The sequence below is a fragment of the Erithacus rubecula genome, assembly GCF_903797595.1.
Source record: "Erithacus rubecula genome assembly, chromosome: 3".
Classification (NCBI taxonomy): Eukaryota; Metazoa; Chordata; class Aves; order Passeriformes; family Muscicapidae; genus Erithacus; species Erithacus rubecula.
In genome coordinates, this window is record NC_136689.1 from 1,985,196 (window position 1) to 1,999,299 (window position 14,104).

At 45.2% G+C, this 14,104-nt stretch overlaps 1 protein-coding gene across 1 annotated transcript; it reads left to right on the plus strand.

The window, feature by feature from the left end:
* Positions 1–478: 478 nt before the first annotated feature.
* On the plus strand, positions 479–13,832 carry ARF1 (ARF GTPase 1). The gene is made up of 5 exons (XM_079299692.1): positions 479–617; positions 9,734–9,913; positions 10,490–10,600; positions 11,155–11,279; positions 12,225–13,832. Exons 2-5 carry the CDS (start codon positions 9,766–9,768, stop codon positions 12,384–12,386), a joined length of 546 nt encoding a protein of 181 aa, XP_079155818.1. The 5' UTR covers positions 479–617; positions 9,734–9,765; the 3' UTR covers positions 12,387–13,832.
* Positions 13,833–14,104: the final 272 nt, after the last annotated feature.

The following is a 14,104-nucleotide window of genomic DNA, read 5'->3' on the forward strand; positions in this document are numbered from 1 at the left end:
AACGGGATAGAAGGAATGGTGCAGGGAAAGGGGGAGCGGTGCAGGGAAAGGGAGGACACAGTGCAGCGGAGGGGAGGGCGGGATGCACGGAAAGGAACGAGCCGTGCGGAAAGGGCGGGCACTGTCCCCACGAGCCCCGTTCCGTTCCGTTCCATCCCATCCCATCCCATTCCCGCAATCCCGGGGAATCCCGGCCAGTGGGCGTGGCCGGTGTATTGACCACGCCCCCGAGCTTTCCCGACGCTGTCACTCCCGCTATGACCACGCCCCCTCGCATCAGGCCACGCCCCCACCCTAACAGAGCTGTCACTCCAGCCATGGCCACGCCCTCACCCTCACAGGGCTGTCACTCCCGCTGTAACCACGCCCACTGCGTCCCCACGCCCCCCTCGCGCCCCGGCCCTGCCGCAGCACGCCTTGGCCCCGCCCCCCGCGCAGGCCCCGCCCCCCGCGCCCTCCTCGCCTGCCCGTGGTGCCTCGCGCGGGGCGGGCACTGACGTGGCCGCATCGCGCCGCCATCTTGTGCTCCAGGGCGGATCGCGGCCGGGGCGAGCGGGCTCCGAGCGGGACCCTCCGAGCGCAGCCAGATCCACGGCCCGCGCCTCCCCACGACGCCGGTGGGTTTGCCGACACCTTCTTCTTCCCTCCTTTCGAGCTTTTTCTGCCTCCTCCGCTCTCCGCGTCGCGCCCCCGCCCGCATCCCGCGGCCTTGGCGCTGAGGGGAGGCGGTGGCGGGCGCTGAGGGAGCGGGGCCGGGCTGTTCTTTCCTCCTCTTTCCTTCTCATTCCTTTCAATTCCTTCTCGCTCCATCTTATCCCTACTCATTCCCTTTCCCCCACAGAACTAGAAGCCTCCATGAGCGGCGCTCATCCCTCCCCGCTGTGCCCGGTTTTGGGGCGGTGTGGGGGGGGAGCCGGGCCTTTCGCTTCGCTGCCTGTGCCTGGGAAGGGCTGGGAGAGGCAGGCAAAGGGGAATCGCTGGGATCGGCAGGGCAGGCAAAGGGGAATCGCTGGGATCGGCAGGGCAGGCAAAGGGGAATCGCTGGGATCGGCAGGGCAGGCAAAGGGGAATCGCTGCAGCTCACAGCAGCTGCACCAAGCCCCGCTCCCTCTAGCGATGGCATTACACGGGATGGGCTCGTCCTCCCTTCCCCAAACTCGCTCATTCCGCCTCTGCCCCGCCCGTGCACGGCTCCGAGGAAGGACAGGCATTTCCTCCTTCTCCTCTCCCCCAACAAAACCCTCGTCTGCTGGGGGAAACGAGGCTTGGGTGAAGCTGGTGGGGCAGAGGTTGTTTCTGAGTAAGCCCTTGGCTGCTGAGTTGGTGTTTTTTTGCTGGGCTGAGGAGTTGAGCTTTATCCTGGAGCAAACAACTCTTGTTTGCCATCCATCGGCCGGCTGGGCTTTGGTGGTGTGGGAGATCAGCTTTCCTTGGCGGGGCAGCTCCCGGTGGGAGGATATTATATTCTGGCTGAAAATACTCCATCCTGCCTGTGAGAGAGGTGAATGTGATACTTTGGGGCTGATAAAGCTCGCTGTGATGAGGTGATAGCCGGGCTCTGCCCCAGCAGAGCGAGACCAGAACTCTGCCGGGCCATAAAACTGCCCCAAATGTTGGCGCGTTTGACATTGACCTTGTGGCTTTGCCGCTCTGCTCCTGCCAAAGCAAATTCCACAGGTTGATTAGAGTCGTGACCAGAGGTCTGCTGTTGAAATTGTAGCTTTGTCAATAACTAAAATTCCAGGTATTTGTTTAATGCTTCGAGCTTTGCCTTGCGAGGCTCGCAGCACTCCTTTACAGGGTATTCCATTAACCTTATTTTCCAGGCGGAGAAACCGAGGCAAAGTGGATTTTTCCAAGGTCATTCAGCAATATCTTTATTGCTATTTTTGCTGCTAATTTGGAGCGTTTCACGGGAAGGAAAAAAAAAAAAAAAAAAAAGGAAGTGTGGTTGAAATGGAGGATTACTATTTTGCTTTTATTCACGGGGTTTATACTGGAATAAAATAGGGATACAGCCTTATAGATAAAGGGATTCTCTGAAAGGAAAATTTTGGGGTCGGTTTGAAGACACTGATTTGCTCTGCTCCAAACATGTCTGCAGTGCTGGAGAGCCCTGTTGTGCTGCTTTCCCTGTTGGAATAATTGCATTGGGTGAAAGGGCGAGGAAACTCACCTCGATTGAACTTCACCACCCCAAACCCCACAACTTTGCCAATTTTGTTGGTGCTTCCTGTGGTGGAGCATCAGGAATTAAAATGGCTCAAGCAGAGGCGCCCTCCCCTCAGAACAGCTTTGTGATTGTGATGGAAATGCTGTTAGCAGCCAAACCCCTCGGTGTCAATGGTCCCAGGATCTCAGCTTGCTTCCCCTGAGCATTTCCCAGGTTGTGAAATAGTTGGAATGTGGAAGGGCCTGGCAGGAGCTGTGCTGGTGCACCCACTTCCCTGTGAGTGTTAGTCATGCTGACCGAGTGGGGGGAGGACCCGGCACAGCTTTTCAAGGCAAACCGAGCGTGTGTGGGAGTAGGGGCTGGATCTTCTCCTGGGAATTCACCAAACTCTGCTGTGCTCCAGCTGCTTGAAGCAGGAGCATTTATACCCATAATTATCAGCTAAGCCATTGATGACATGCATTGATGGAAGGAGGAGAAGCTCACAGCCCAGGATCCCAGCTGAAATGGCAGTGGTGAAATTTAAAGAACCACCTTTACACTTCTCAGAGGCTTTTTATTTCTAAAACAACCTCTTATTTTTAAAGATGGGCTTTCAAGCAGGAGTTCTTACAGATTTCCACAGCCTTCCCCAGCATCCAGCTTGCTTTGCAGTGGATAAGTTTGGTGAAAGTGAGCTAACTTTATATGAAAAGAACAGTTCTGATTCTTTTTTTAGAAATCTCTTGGAAGTTGTGCTCCTGGAATGCTACAGAGCTTGTATTAGAGCTGGTGCCATCCTCAGCCATTCCCTTTCTTTAACTGATGAGTAAAGAAGTTCAGAATCAGCTTCCTACTACAGCAGCTGTTTTTTCTGTGTAATTCAGCATTTTTTTTTCTTTCTGCTTGCGAGTATCCGATTTTATTCCTTATTTTTAACACACACAGACATCAGAGGGGCTGTGGTGGAGCTTCTGCTGATGTTTCAGTTTTAATAAAACTCTCATGTCTCTTATTCACCCACTGCTCTGGTACCTCACAACTCAGAGGCTCTGCCTTGACATTTCTCCAAATCAAAAGCCAATTTCATTGCTGGATGGGAGCTCTCGTGTGAGTTCCTGCCATTTCTGCTAGGAGTGTAAATGTTGACTTAGTGCCCAGTTCCCAGGAATGAATAACAGGATATTTGGCTTAAAATTGAAGATTTTGAGCTCAGGAACAATTCAGCCTCCAAAAGAAAAATCCACCCCAACTGTGCCACCTCTTATCTGAAAAGAAATTCTTTGTACCCACCAGTTCTCACACCAGTGTACCCAGTGCTGAACTGGTGAGCAGAAAGTCACAGCCATTCTTGTGACTGTATCCACAATATTTCCTGAGCAGGAGGGGCATGGATGCAGCTCCATTTGTGCTTTTCACCTTTCAGCATATCCTTTAAATAAGATATTTTTCAGACCAGATGCTTGTTTCTCCTCTGATTTGTGTGCTCTCAAGTTGTGGTAGTGTATAAATCTTAAAAATAGTTGAAGTTTTTGTTGTGAAACAGCAGCAGTTTGCTTTCCCTGCTTGAAGGTGAGAATAAGGGAATAATTCTGATTTGGGATTTGAATATCAAGTCAGTCAATCTTGATACTGACTCTTTATTGTGGCCATTATATTAGGAGGAGTGAGTTGTTCTCATGTCTGAGAAACAAACATGACCCCAAAGAAAATTTTCCCTCTTTTGTCCTTGTTTTGATCTTGTAAGTGAAAAGCATTTTTCTGTTTTCTGCCATTCCAAGCCCAGTGCTCTCAAAAGAATGTTCCAGCCTTTGGGAAACATCCTGTCTGGGTAATGTGTGGGATGTTCAACCTCCAAAGGTGCTGGACAAGGAGATTTCCTCTCACCTGGTGTCTCACCTGTGCTTGGCCTGTCCTCCATGTGCCTTGGACATGCACACTGCTTCTGGATCCCTTTTGGTGGCCAAATCCAACAGTTCCTATGTAAATTCCAGCACATTTATGTATCTTTAACTTTGATTTCAGTGCTGTTACCTCTTCCCTCAAATAACCAGGTTATGACCCTTCAGGACACCTCTTCCATCCCAGGCTTGGCTGAAGCACCCCCAGTGTGAACTGGGGGGGAAATGGTTGCAGTGCTGTGTTGATCTCCACACAGTTAATACTCCTGGTTCTAATGGTTAAAATGATAACTTAATATTAATGAAGAGCTCTGAGCAGATGATGTTGCCACGGCCTTTATTCCAGTGCTGTTTGTGCAGGATAATGAATCACCTGGTGAACAAAGGGCCCAGCCTGCTTGTTGGCTGCTCTTACATTTGACACGTAATCCATGCCTGCTGATATTGATATGGTCTGAAGGAACTCAAATCAAAATTAGCTCAGCTAAATTTCAGTGTTAAGGCCCCAAAATTAAAGGATTTGGATTGATAAATTGTCATCTCTGAGGTTAGTGGAAGGCCAGTAAACAGTTTCTAAAAATAGTTGAATGTAACTGTACTGGATTAGTGTATTGGGCCACCCTGGCTATATATAAAGAGGTATTTCCAAAATTTGCTGTACCAAAACACTTTAAACTGTAAAGAAATTATTGCAAGTTCAAGAGAACACATCATTACTGTTCCCTGCTGAGTGGGGGTGTGAAGCACTGGGGCTGTAGATTAATCCTGAATTTTAGCAGTGTTCTATTCTTGTTGGATCTCACATTTTCCTTTAAATCACACTTGATATTGTTAAGAACAAGCTGTAGAGTTAGATTTGCACTTGAAATTATTTGCCAGTTGTTCTTGCTTGTTACACCAGTAACAGCTGTTGGAGTTACATAGCTTTTTTAAAAAATGCTTTCTCACCTCATTGGTTTGCTGATCTCTTGTGTGAATATTTTGCTTCTCTTGATAATTTAATTTAAAACATTCTAGAATGCTGTAAATGAGAAAGAATGGTCCAGGCCAACTAGTGATAACTGGCTGAATTTCAAATCAATAGTTGTGGTAAATAACAAATTGATCCATTTTTGATCCCCTGTGACTGATAGAACCAGTATGTTAATACAAAGTTAGGAATTAGGATTTGGGGATTTTCTAATTGTTTCAGACATGGAGTTAAAGCTTAGGCCAATGTCAAGTAGATTTTCCTTTACATGGAGATGGAATTTTGGTAGTTTTACTTGTCCAAGCAAATGGAACAAGGTGCAGGAAGGAGCTTTTTGTTAAACCTGCACCTGTTGTGGATTTTACCTGTGCTTTAATATTTTGTCTGATTGTAGCTCAGTGTGTCATTGGCAGTGGCACTGTGTTTATCTCTCCTTGAAATGGGCATTTAAACCAGGAGAGGAACAGCTCCCAGAGACAGCAAATGCCCTCTGTGCAGGGGAGGGACAGAGGCTTGAATTTTCCTTGACTGATCTTATCACACAACCATAAAATCCTAGAATGGTTTGGGTTGCAGGGGACCTTAAAGCTCCTCTGCTCCAACCCTCTGCCCTATTCATGGCTGCTGAGATTTTCAGATTGTCACAATGATGGGCCCAGCAATTGTAACACTTGCAGAGTTTGGAGTGTTATTTTTTCACTGTGGGAGCTTTATGTGGCAAGTGCTGGTGCATAGAAGTGAAATGAAGATATTTCTGTACTGCAGTACAGTTTGACTAAATAATGCATTTGGCATCCTCTGCCTCTCATTTTGTCTCTGGTGTGTTTGAAGAAATGCTGTAATATATAATATATAAATAAGACAGCTCCTGTCTCAGGGAAGTTTGATCTCTATGTGGTCGAAGAGAGCTTTTCCAGAGGTGTAGAACTGAGGTCCTGTGGGATTTTCAAGGTGTTTTGTGCTCTTTGATGGCCTGCAAACCCTTCTGGTGATACATCCCTGGGGTTGTTAACCAGGCTCACCCAAGGAGTTTGGAGTCAAGCAGCAGATTGGACTTCTCACAGTAAGCAGCCTGAATGAAATGACATTCAAATGCATTAATGTACGTTTGAATATAAAATGCTGCAGGATGATTAAGTGTTTAGTGCTCTTTGGCCTTTAGATATTCCTCAGAGCTCTTATTCTAACCACCTACAATTAATAAAAGCAGATTCTGCTCTTCCTCATGGGCCGTATCACTTTAACAACCACCGTGCTGCTGCTATTGCAGACACTCATTCATTTTTAACTCCTCACTCCGAGCCTCTCTGCAAAAGGCTGCCTGTTCTCCTAATGGCTTATCTGAATGTATCGTTTACTAGAAAACAGGCGGCTGAAAATACTTTTGTTTCATGAAATGAAACTGTAACTTCCCTATGGAACGTCAGCGCTGCTGTTTACCAATGGCACATTATCTCAGCCGAGCCTGCCTGACTGGTTTTAGTGCAGTGTGTTCAAGTGCTGTAGGGCTTCCCTGGGCAGGGACAGACAGACAGACAGTGCTGGGGTGATCTGGGTCTGCTCAGGGGTGCTGAGCTGCCGTTTCCACAAGCTGGAGTTGTGCTGAGGGAAAATACACACTGAGCTCTGCAAAAGTAGTCTGTGCTGTTTATTCAAATTGTTCCTTTCATACTCAAATTTTCCCACTTAGCCTGATGCATCCCTCTTTTGAAGATGTGCTCAAGCACTACAAGCAGCTCACAACTGTAGTCTTTTATGTTTTCAGGAATTTTATCCAACTTTTTCTCCTAAAAGGATCAGTGCAGCAATTACTGACAACATTTGGGTGGAGGAAAGGAGGAAGTTAAACTTCAGTAAGGAATACAGATCAGATATTGATGAGTCAGGATATACATTGTGAGGGGTGATGATGCCTGAAAAACAACAGAGGGTTTTGCTTAAGTTGAAATACGAGGAAATGGAAGACTTTTCAAACTCATGGTGCAAGTAATAGGTGGGAATTAGAGCTCAGTGCTGGATGCAGAGGGAGCAGTCCCGTGACCCCTCAGCTGAGCTGTATTAGCAGAGGCAGCCAGGGCTGGGGAGCAGCTCCTGTGGCAGTGCAGGGAGAGAGAGAGGAGTGTGCACTACAAACCATGGAGTGTCAGTTCCTTCCCCGTGGGAAGAGATGAATGTGAGGAACTTCTGGTCAGGGACCCTGCCCCATCCAACAAAACCTTGATGGGAACCAAAATGGTTTGTGGGAGTTCTGCAGATGGATTTCTTTTCTTTTACACAACAAGGATTCAGCTACTTTTTAGTCAACTTGTAAACACACTTTTCTTGCAGGAGTGGGCTGTAAACTATACTGTGCTGCCTGTAAAAATAAATGTGACTTTTTGTGATGCCACCTACCCTAAAGTACCAAATAAAGTTACAGAATGGGTTTGGATAGGAGGGATGTGAAAGAGAGCAAGAGGGGAAATGGAAACCGAGTGCCTAAATGGATCTTGACTTCTTATTCTTCACAAAGAGTAAAAATAGGGAGGATGGGTGGTATAAAAGCAGCTTCAATGGTGAAGGGCAGGCTTGACCTGGAAATAGCTGCCAGGAAAACAAGGATCTAACGGGATTCTCTGCTCCTGGTGCCAAGTACAAACAACTTGTTCAGCAGCCTGCAACTTCTCCAGTGTGTGGAAAGATGTCGTGGATGTAAATGATAGATTTTCCTCTTTTACCTAATTACTGTGATAGTCCAAGCATTTGATAAGCCATTATGCTTGGAAACGTGTGCAAACCAAAGAAAGGATTCTTTGTGCAGCTTCTGAGGTTCTCATGCTGCAGAAGTTCTTGCAGAGCCTTTCTGTGAGCTCTGGTAAAAGGTCACAGTTCAGCCCCGACTGCTGCTTTCCAGATGAAGCAGGAGATAGAGGTGGCATGAGCAGCCAGACAAAGGGAAGCTTTACAGCCTCCCTGCCCTCCAGCCCGGTGAGAGAGCTGTGCTGTGGGCTGGGATGGGAGATTTCCTGCTGTGGAGGAATGGAGGCTGCAGCAAAACTGTTTTCTCTGCTGCCTAATTAACCTTCCTGTTTATATAGCCTTCGTATATTCCAGTGGGAGTGGAATATCCATGGTCGTGCTGTAGAAATACAAAAGGAAATGGTGGAATAATAGAAGTTTTAATCCCCAGTCTGGTTTGAAGAGGAGTTCAGTTTTAAAGCTTCAGTCATACAAAATAAATGAATCTTTGGCTCAGTTGCTTCAGCAAGTTGGAATGTGGGGATTGACGTCCTTCGGGAACGCTGGAGTGGACTTTGAACTTCCCTGTGGAGCTGTTGCTGCTGAGACACGTGATTTGGTTAATGTTACCCAGTTTAACTTTTGGGTTAAAAATTGTATCCAGCAAAGCTTCCTGAAGAGGACAGAGCTGCTGAGCCCTTTCCCTGGGCAGGGTGGAGAGGCCAGGCTTCAGTCATGATTAGGACATCACTAAACAGAGAGGGAAAAGGCTTTTGTGGTGTGGTGTGCTTTTCAATCCAAACCTCACTTTAATGTTCTTTACTAGATATTCTGTAAAGTATCTTTCTAGGGAGAGTTTTGTTTCATGTACAGCTTCATCATAAAACACAGAATATTTCCAGAGATGATTCAAACTTCATGTTATACTTAAAATGTGAGTTGGTTTACAGGAAACTCATGCTTTGAATCTATTGGCTGTTTGTGCATCTTGTCTAAAACTTGAATTTTCAGTTGGGCTCTGTCTCTTCTTGAGCTGCCACCTGGGAGCTTCTAGAGCCAGGATCAGGGAGGGTGAGAATTGTCCCCATCACCCTGCAGTGAAGTGTCCAGGCTGCTTTCTCATGCCTTGGATGAGCACATCAGTAGTTCTCATGGGAGTTTCAATCCTGCTGTAAACTGTGCAGGAGTAAGTTTGGGAAGGAGGGAATTTGTGCTGGGATGGGTCAGGTCCCAAGGGCACAGGGAAGTGTGTGAGGCTGGAGTGCAGAGCAGCTTCTGCAGTTCCTAAACAGGAAGCTCCTGCTGACGTTAATCACTTTAATCACCCAGGCAGTGTTGGCTGTGAAGGAAGTGCTCATCTCTGAACCTGCTCTTTTAATGTGGCTGTTAATTCTCCATAGTTAAGTTTGATTAAATGTGGATTTGCTTCCTCCAGAAGGTTTCCCTCAGCTGTTAATGAAAGTAACTGCTCTGTGTTTATGTGCTGTTCACAGACCATTTCCCCAGGGATGCAGAGGAAGGAAATTTCTGAGTAGGAGAAAATCCAAGCTGTATTCAGAGTTTCCTTCCCAAAAGAAGGATCAGCTATTGCTGTGCTAAGCAAAAACTTGTTATCTGCAGGTCGATTGGGAAAAGTTTGTTTAATGGTAACACTTTGTTGTAGATAAATTATCCCATGACAGTGGGGGGCAAAGTACCTGGAGTGGTCAGTTTGTGGCCAAACTTTGAGAACAGCAATTTATGCTAAAATCTCTCAAAGAGTGTTTGAAGCATTTCAAGCCCTTAAAGCTGAGTCATTTCATGAGCACTGAGTTTTGGCACATCTGTTCATCTTTGTGTTGCTTCAGTGGGGGGAAAATGTTCAGTGGTGCTGGGGTATCTATAAATGATTCACATTATCTCTTACTTGGGTTTTTTTGGTGTTTTTTATATCATGGTCAGAACACAGCTGTTGGTTACTCATGAGTGATACTCTGATCTTTTTTCCTTTAGACTTCACTGGCCAGTGAGAACATATCTCAGCCATGGGAAATATTTTTGCAAACCTCTTCAAAGGCCTTTTTGGCAAAAAAGAAATGCGTATTCTAATGGTTGGCCTGGATGCTGCAGGAAAGACAACTATTTTGTACAAACTTAAACTTGGTGAAATAGTAACTACTATTCCTACTATAGGTAAGAGTTTTATGTTTTTCTGATTGATGGCTTTGAGATTTGGGTCTCAGCTGATTTAAGTGACTTGTCTGTCAGAACAAACACTTGGTAAAGGTGTGAAGGTGGCACAGCCAAAAGTTCTGCCATGGGAGGAGATTGTGGCTCTTTTCTCACTCCACTCCCTCTGATCATCAGTCACTTGTGGAATGAGCCTTTGTGGGTCACAGAAAGGCAGTTTGTCTCCCAGGCTGTTGTGCCATCATGTCAATCAGACTGAGCAGAGGGTTCACTTTTTTTTTCTCTTTTTTTGTTGGAGGGTATTGAAATTTGCAGTTCCTAAAACCCAGGGGAGGTTGGGGTTTGTTTTTTTGTAGTTGCTCAGGTAGCAGTTAAATTTGTTCATTGGGGTAATGGTGGGAGCAGGACAAGCCATGTTTATCTGCAAGAGCTTCAGCACAGAATTCTGATACTTTAAAGAAATTCCAATTATTATAAGTGAACTCCTTTTAATGGTGCCAGTCCATGAGTGTGACTTGCTAAATACAACAGCCCAGTTATATTTAAGTGAGATTTGTGCCACAATCTCTTTTTTTCCAGGTTTCAATGTGGAAACAGTAGAATACAAGAACATCAGCTTCACAGTGTGGGACGTGGGTGGTCAGGACAAGATCAGACCCCTCTGGCGCCACTACTTCCAGAACACACAAGGTGAGTGCACTCACCTCATTCCCAGCTTCCCTGAATCTGAGAGAGTTTTTTGACTCTTCACTAAGTTAACTTTGCAAGCTTCTTGGAGGGGAGTGGAAATATTTATTCTTATAAAAGGGTGTGTTTGTGTGCTGCTCTGGCTCTTAAGCTCTACTGCAGGTTCAAAGAGGGATGGGAAGAATTCCAAAACCAGTCTTCCTTGTCCTTCTGACTCAGAGCTAGTTCAGGAGTTTGTTTTTCTTCTGTCAGCATCACAGCTCTGCCCTCACTTCAAAGCAGAGTCTCTTCACTGAAGGCTCTGCAGCCCCATGAACTGAGAGTTTGTCATTTCTGTCACTGCTGGGCCTTTTTCATGTGTGTGTCTTTGAGTCCTGTCACAGCATTTCAGGAGCTGCTGCTCCCTGGAAAATGCCAAGTGCTTATGTAGAAAGAGTACCCAAGTTGCAAAAACAAATTCAAACCAACACCAGTTTTCACCAACTTTCAGCAAGCACAGACTTTCTCTCAGACATGAGACTTCAAGTTGATGTTTATTCTTGTTTGCTTATTTCTAGGTCTGATTTTTGTGGTTGACAGCAATGACAGAGAACGTGTGAACGAGGCCAGAGAAGAGCTTATGAGAATGTTGGCAGAAGATGAGCTCAGAGATGCTGTTTTATTAGTGTTTGCTAACAAACAGGTATGCCCAAGAAAGGTGTCTGTCAGAACCCTTGAAAGCTTTCAGCATCCTTGTGAGTGCCAGGTCTTGACCTTGATTTTCATATTTTCAGTGTAGTGATAAATAAACTCAGTAAATGGCCATTCAGGTATGTTGAAGGGAGAAAACTATGAATTAAACTCTCATTTGAAAGGAGCATCCTTCTAAACAGTCTTGGCTAAAAGATTTTCAATCTTAGTGAAAACCAGTTTGATTTTAAAGGATGACATGGCTCAGTTACAAGAGCTGCCCAAACTTCTTGCAGACAGGAATGCTGGAATGGCAGAACCTCCCTGAATTCCTCATTTAGGGTGTTTGAGCACTCTGCTGGTGTTGATGGAAGCACTGGAGTTTTAATATGCTTCAGCTGGGCTCTCCTCAGAGTTAGCTGAGAGTTCTGCCTTTTATTGCTTGTAAAGGTCTTGGCAGCTTAACCCCAAATGTCAAGGGCCTGAAATGTGACTAGGAAATGTAAAGAGGGAATAACATCCTGCTCCACTGATTGCACAGCCTCAGCTGGGAAGGGGGAAGGTGCCATAAGTCATGTCCAGCAGCAGGAAAGGTGGGCTCTAACAAAGCTGTGCTCAGCACAGCAGTGCTGGGTGATAAAAGATGATCTTAAATCATAACTGCAGTCACAGAAAGGATGTTCTTGAGTGGAAACAGACTTGGCATTGTCTGGAGGATGGGGGAATGACTGGATCCAGGCATCAGCTGTCTCACTTCCCTCTGAAATATTCCGTAATGTTGATTGAGATTGGGTTGTTAAACCTTTGAGGCTTTTGTCAGTGTTGGGGAAATAGCTTGAATAGCAAAGTAATCCCCTGGAGTTTTCTGAAAGAGAGGTTCTGAGAGCTCCTCCTGAGTGTCTTGTGCCTCTAAAGCTGGTGATGGAGAGTGGGGATTGACTGTTGTTGCTTCCCTCAGGACCTGCCCAACGCCATGAATGCAGCAGAAATCACAGACAAACTTGGACTGCATTCTCTTCGCCACAGGAACTGGTACATCCAGGCAACCTGTGCCACTAGTGGAGATGGTCTCTATGAAGGACTGGACTGGTTGTCCAATCAGCTCCGAAACCAGAAATGAAACATAAACCTTCCTCTTCCCTCTTTCTCCACCCCTCCCTCTTATCTCCTCCTATTCGCCCTTCGCTTTACTCTAATGTGGCAAACTGTGCTACTTTGTGGTATTGAGTGCCGGAAGCTGTTTTCATTTCTTTTTGTCACAGTATATATTGCATCATGCTGTAAATGTGGCAAATACAAGCCTGAAAACAGTTAGGTTTCTTATTTAATGTAAATAGTTTTTGTTTCCAATGAGGCAGTTTCTGGTACTCCTATGCAATATTACTCAGCTTTTTTATTGTAAAGAATCAAGTCACTGTTTAGTACCTGGAAGGGAATTACGTGGGTTAATAACGTAAGGGTTGCCAGTGGTCCTTGTGCAGTAGAGCTGGATTTGATCTTGGTTGGGTTGTGAGATCTGTGAGATCCATTTTGGTGGTTGGTTTTTAACCTGAATTCTGTATTTTTTTAAACAGACAAGGAAAAGTAAAAACACTTAAAAAAACACACAAACGTTTGACATCGCTTCTGCTGCTCCAGCTCTAACGTGGTGACTCTTGATTCTTTTGAAAGGGTGAAGCAATGACTGACACCCAATTAGCTTCATCTGCTTAATGAACAGATCATAAGTAGTAAATCTCTGGCTCTTTCTGTAGCTCGTAGTCTGTGCTCATCTTCGTTCACAACCGTTAAAAGATTTGCTGGGCCTGGTTTAGATGAGCTTTGCAGACTCATGCTAAACATCTGACTTTTGGTTCAGGTGAGATTGCTCGTGTCCATTGAACTTGAATCATTTCCAGAAGTCGACATTTTTAGCCTGTCATATTTGTCAGCAAGTGTTTTGTACTTTTCTTGTGCATAAACCACTCCAGAAGGCAAAACCTTTCCACAGGAAGCACAGCCTGCCCTAGTCCTAAGCTCTATAGGCAGAAAGTACTGTACTTAACATAAGAATTGCCATGAAAAACACCAAACATCTATGTATAGTGTCTAGGGAAAAAAAAAACAAAACAAAACAAAAAAAGCATGAGAGTTTGGAGAGTCATTCCACTCTACAAGTATTCAATCCCATTTTGGAACAATCCCATATCTGTATATGTGTGAAAACCCTTGGCATCCCTCATACTGCAAGGTTCAGATTTGCCATCAGAAAAATAAAAAAAAGACCTCTTTACTTTTCTTTTGTATTTTGATAAACACTGAAGAAGCTGGAGCTGTTAAACTTTAACTCGAGGAACTATCAGAACTGGTTTATTTAGTGTTGTTATTGCTTTCAATACACAACTAGTAATCAACTGTTTTGTATACTTGTTTTCAGTTTTCATTTCGACAAACAAGCACTGTAATTAAAGCTATTAGAATAAAATCTCTTAACTATTTCATGTTTTTTATGCCTTGCTGTTCATTCGATCATCTTGGCAGAATCATAATTAAATACTTGTTGAATAAAAAGTTTCATGAAACTTGACTGGTATGGTGTTGGTTTGTATGTCTTTGTGCAGGGGCACTCTTGTGCCACATCATAATTTGCACGAAAATTTGAGGATATCTCCCCTATTTTCCAAGAAATGTATCATTCCTGGGTGGAACCCTGTAGGGGTGATGTTTGTTGGGTTCCACTGGAGTCACTTTGTTGCCTCTGGGGCAACACAGCTTGAGCTTCTTGAGTAGCCCCATCAGTTCCCCCAGCAGGTTGTTCCTTCTGCTGATCCCAGTTAATTACAGCATCTGTGAATTAGC

Excerpts from the sequence above, each read along its gene's own strand:
- ARF1 (XM_079299692.1), top strand. The coding sequence starts at position 9,766 with ATGGGAAATATTTTTGCAAACCTCTTCAAAGGCCTTTTTGGCAAAAAA. Across the intron at positions 10,601-11,154 it reads CTACTTCCAGAACACACAAG|GTCTGATTTTTGTGGTTGAC; the intron begins GTGAGTGCACTC and ends GCTTATTTCTAG. Across the intron at positions 11,280-12,224 it reads TAGTGTTTGCTAACAAACAG|GACCTGCCCAACGCCATGAA; the intron begins GTATGCCCAAGA and ends TGCTTCCCTCAG.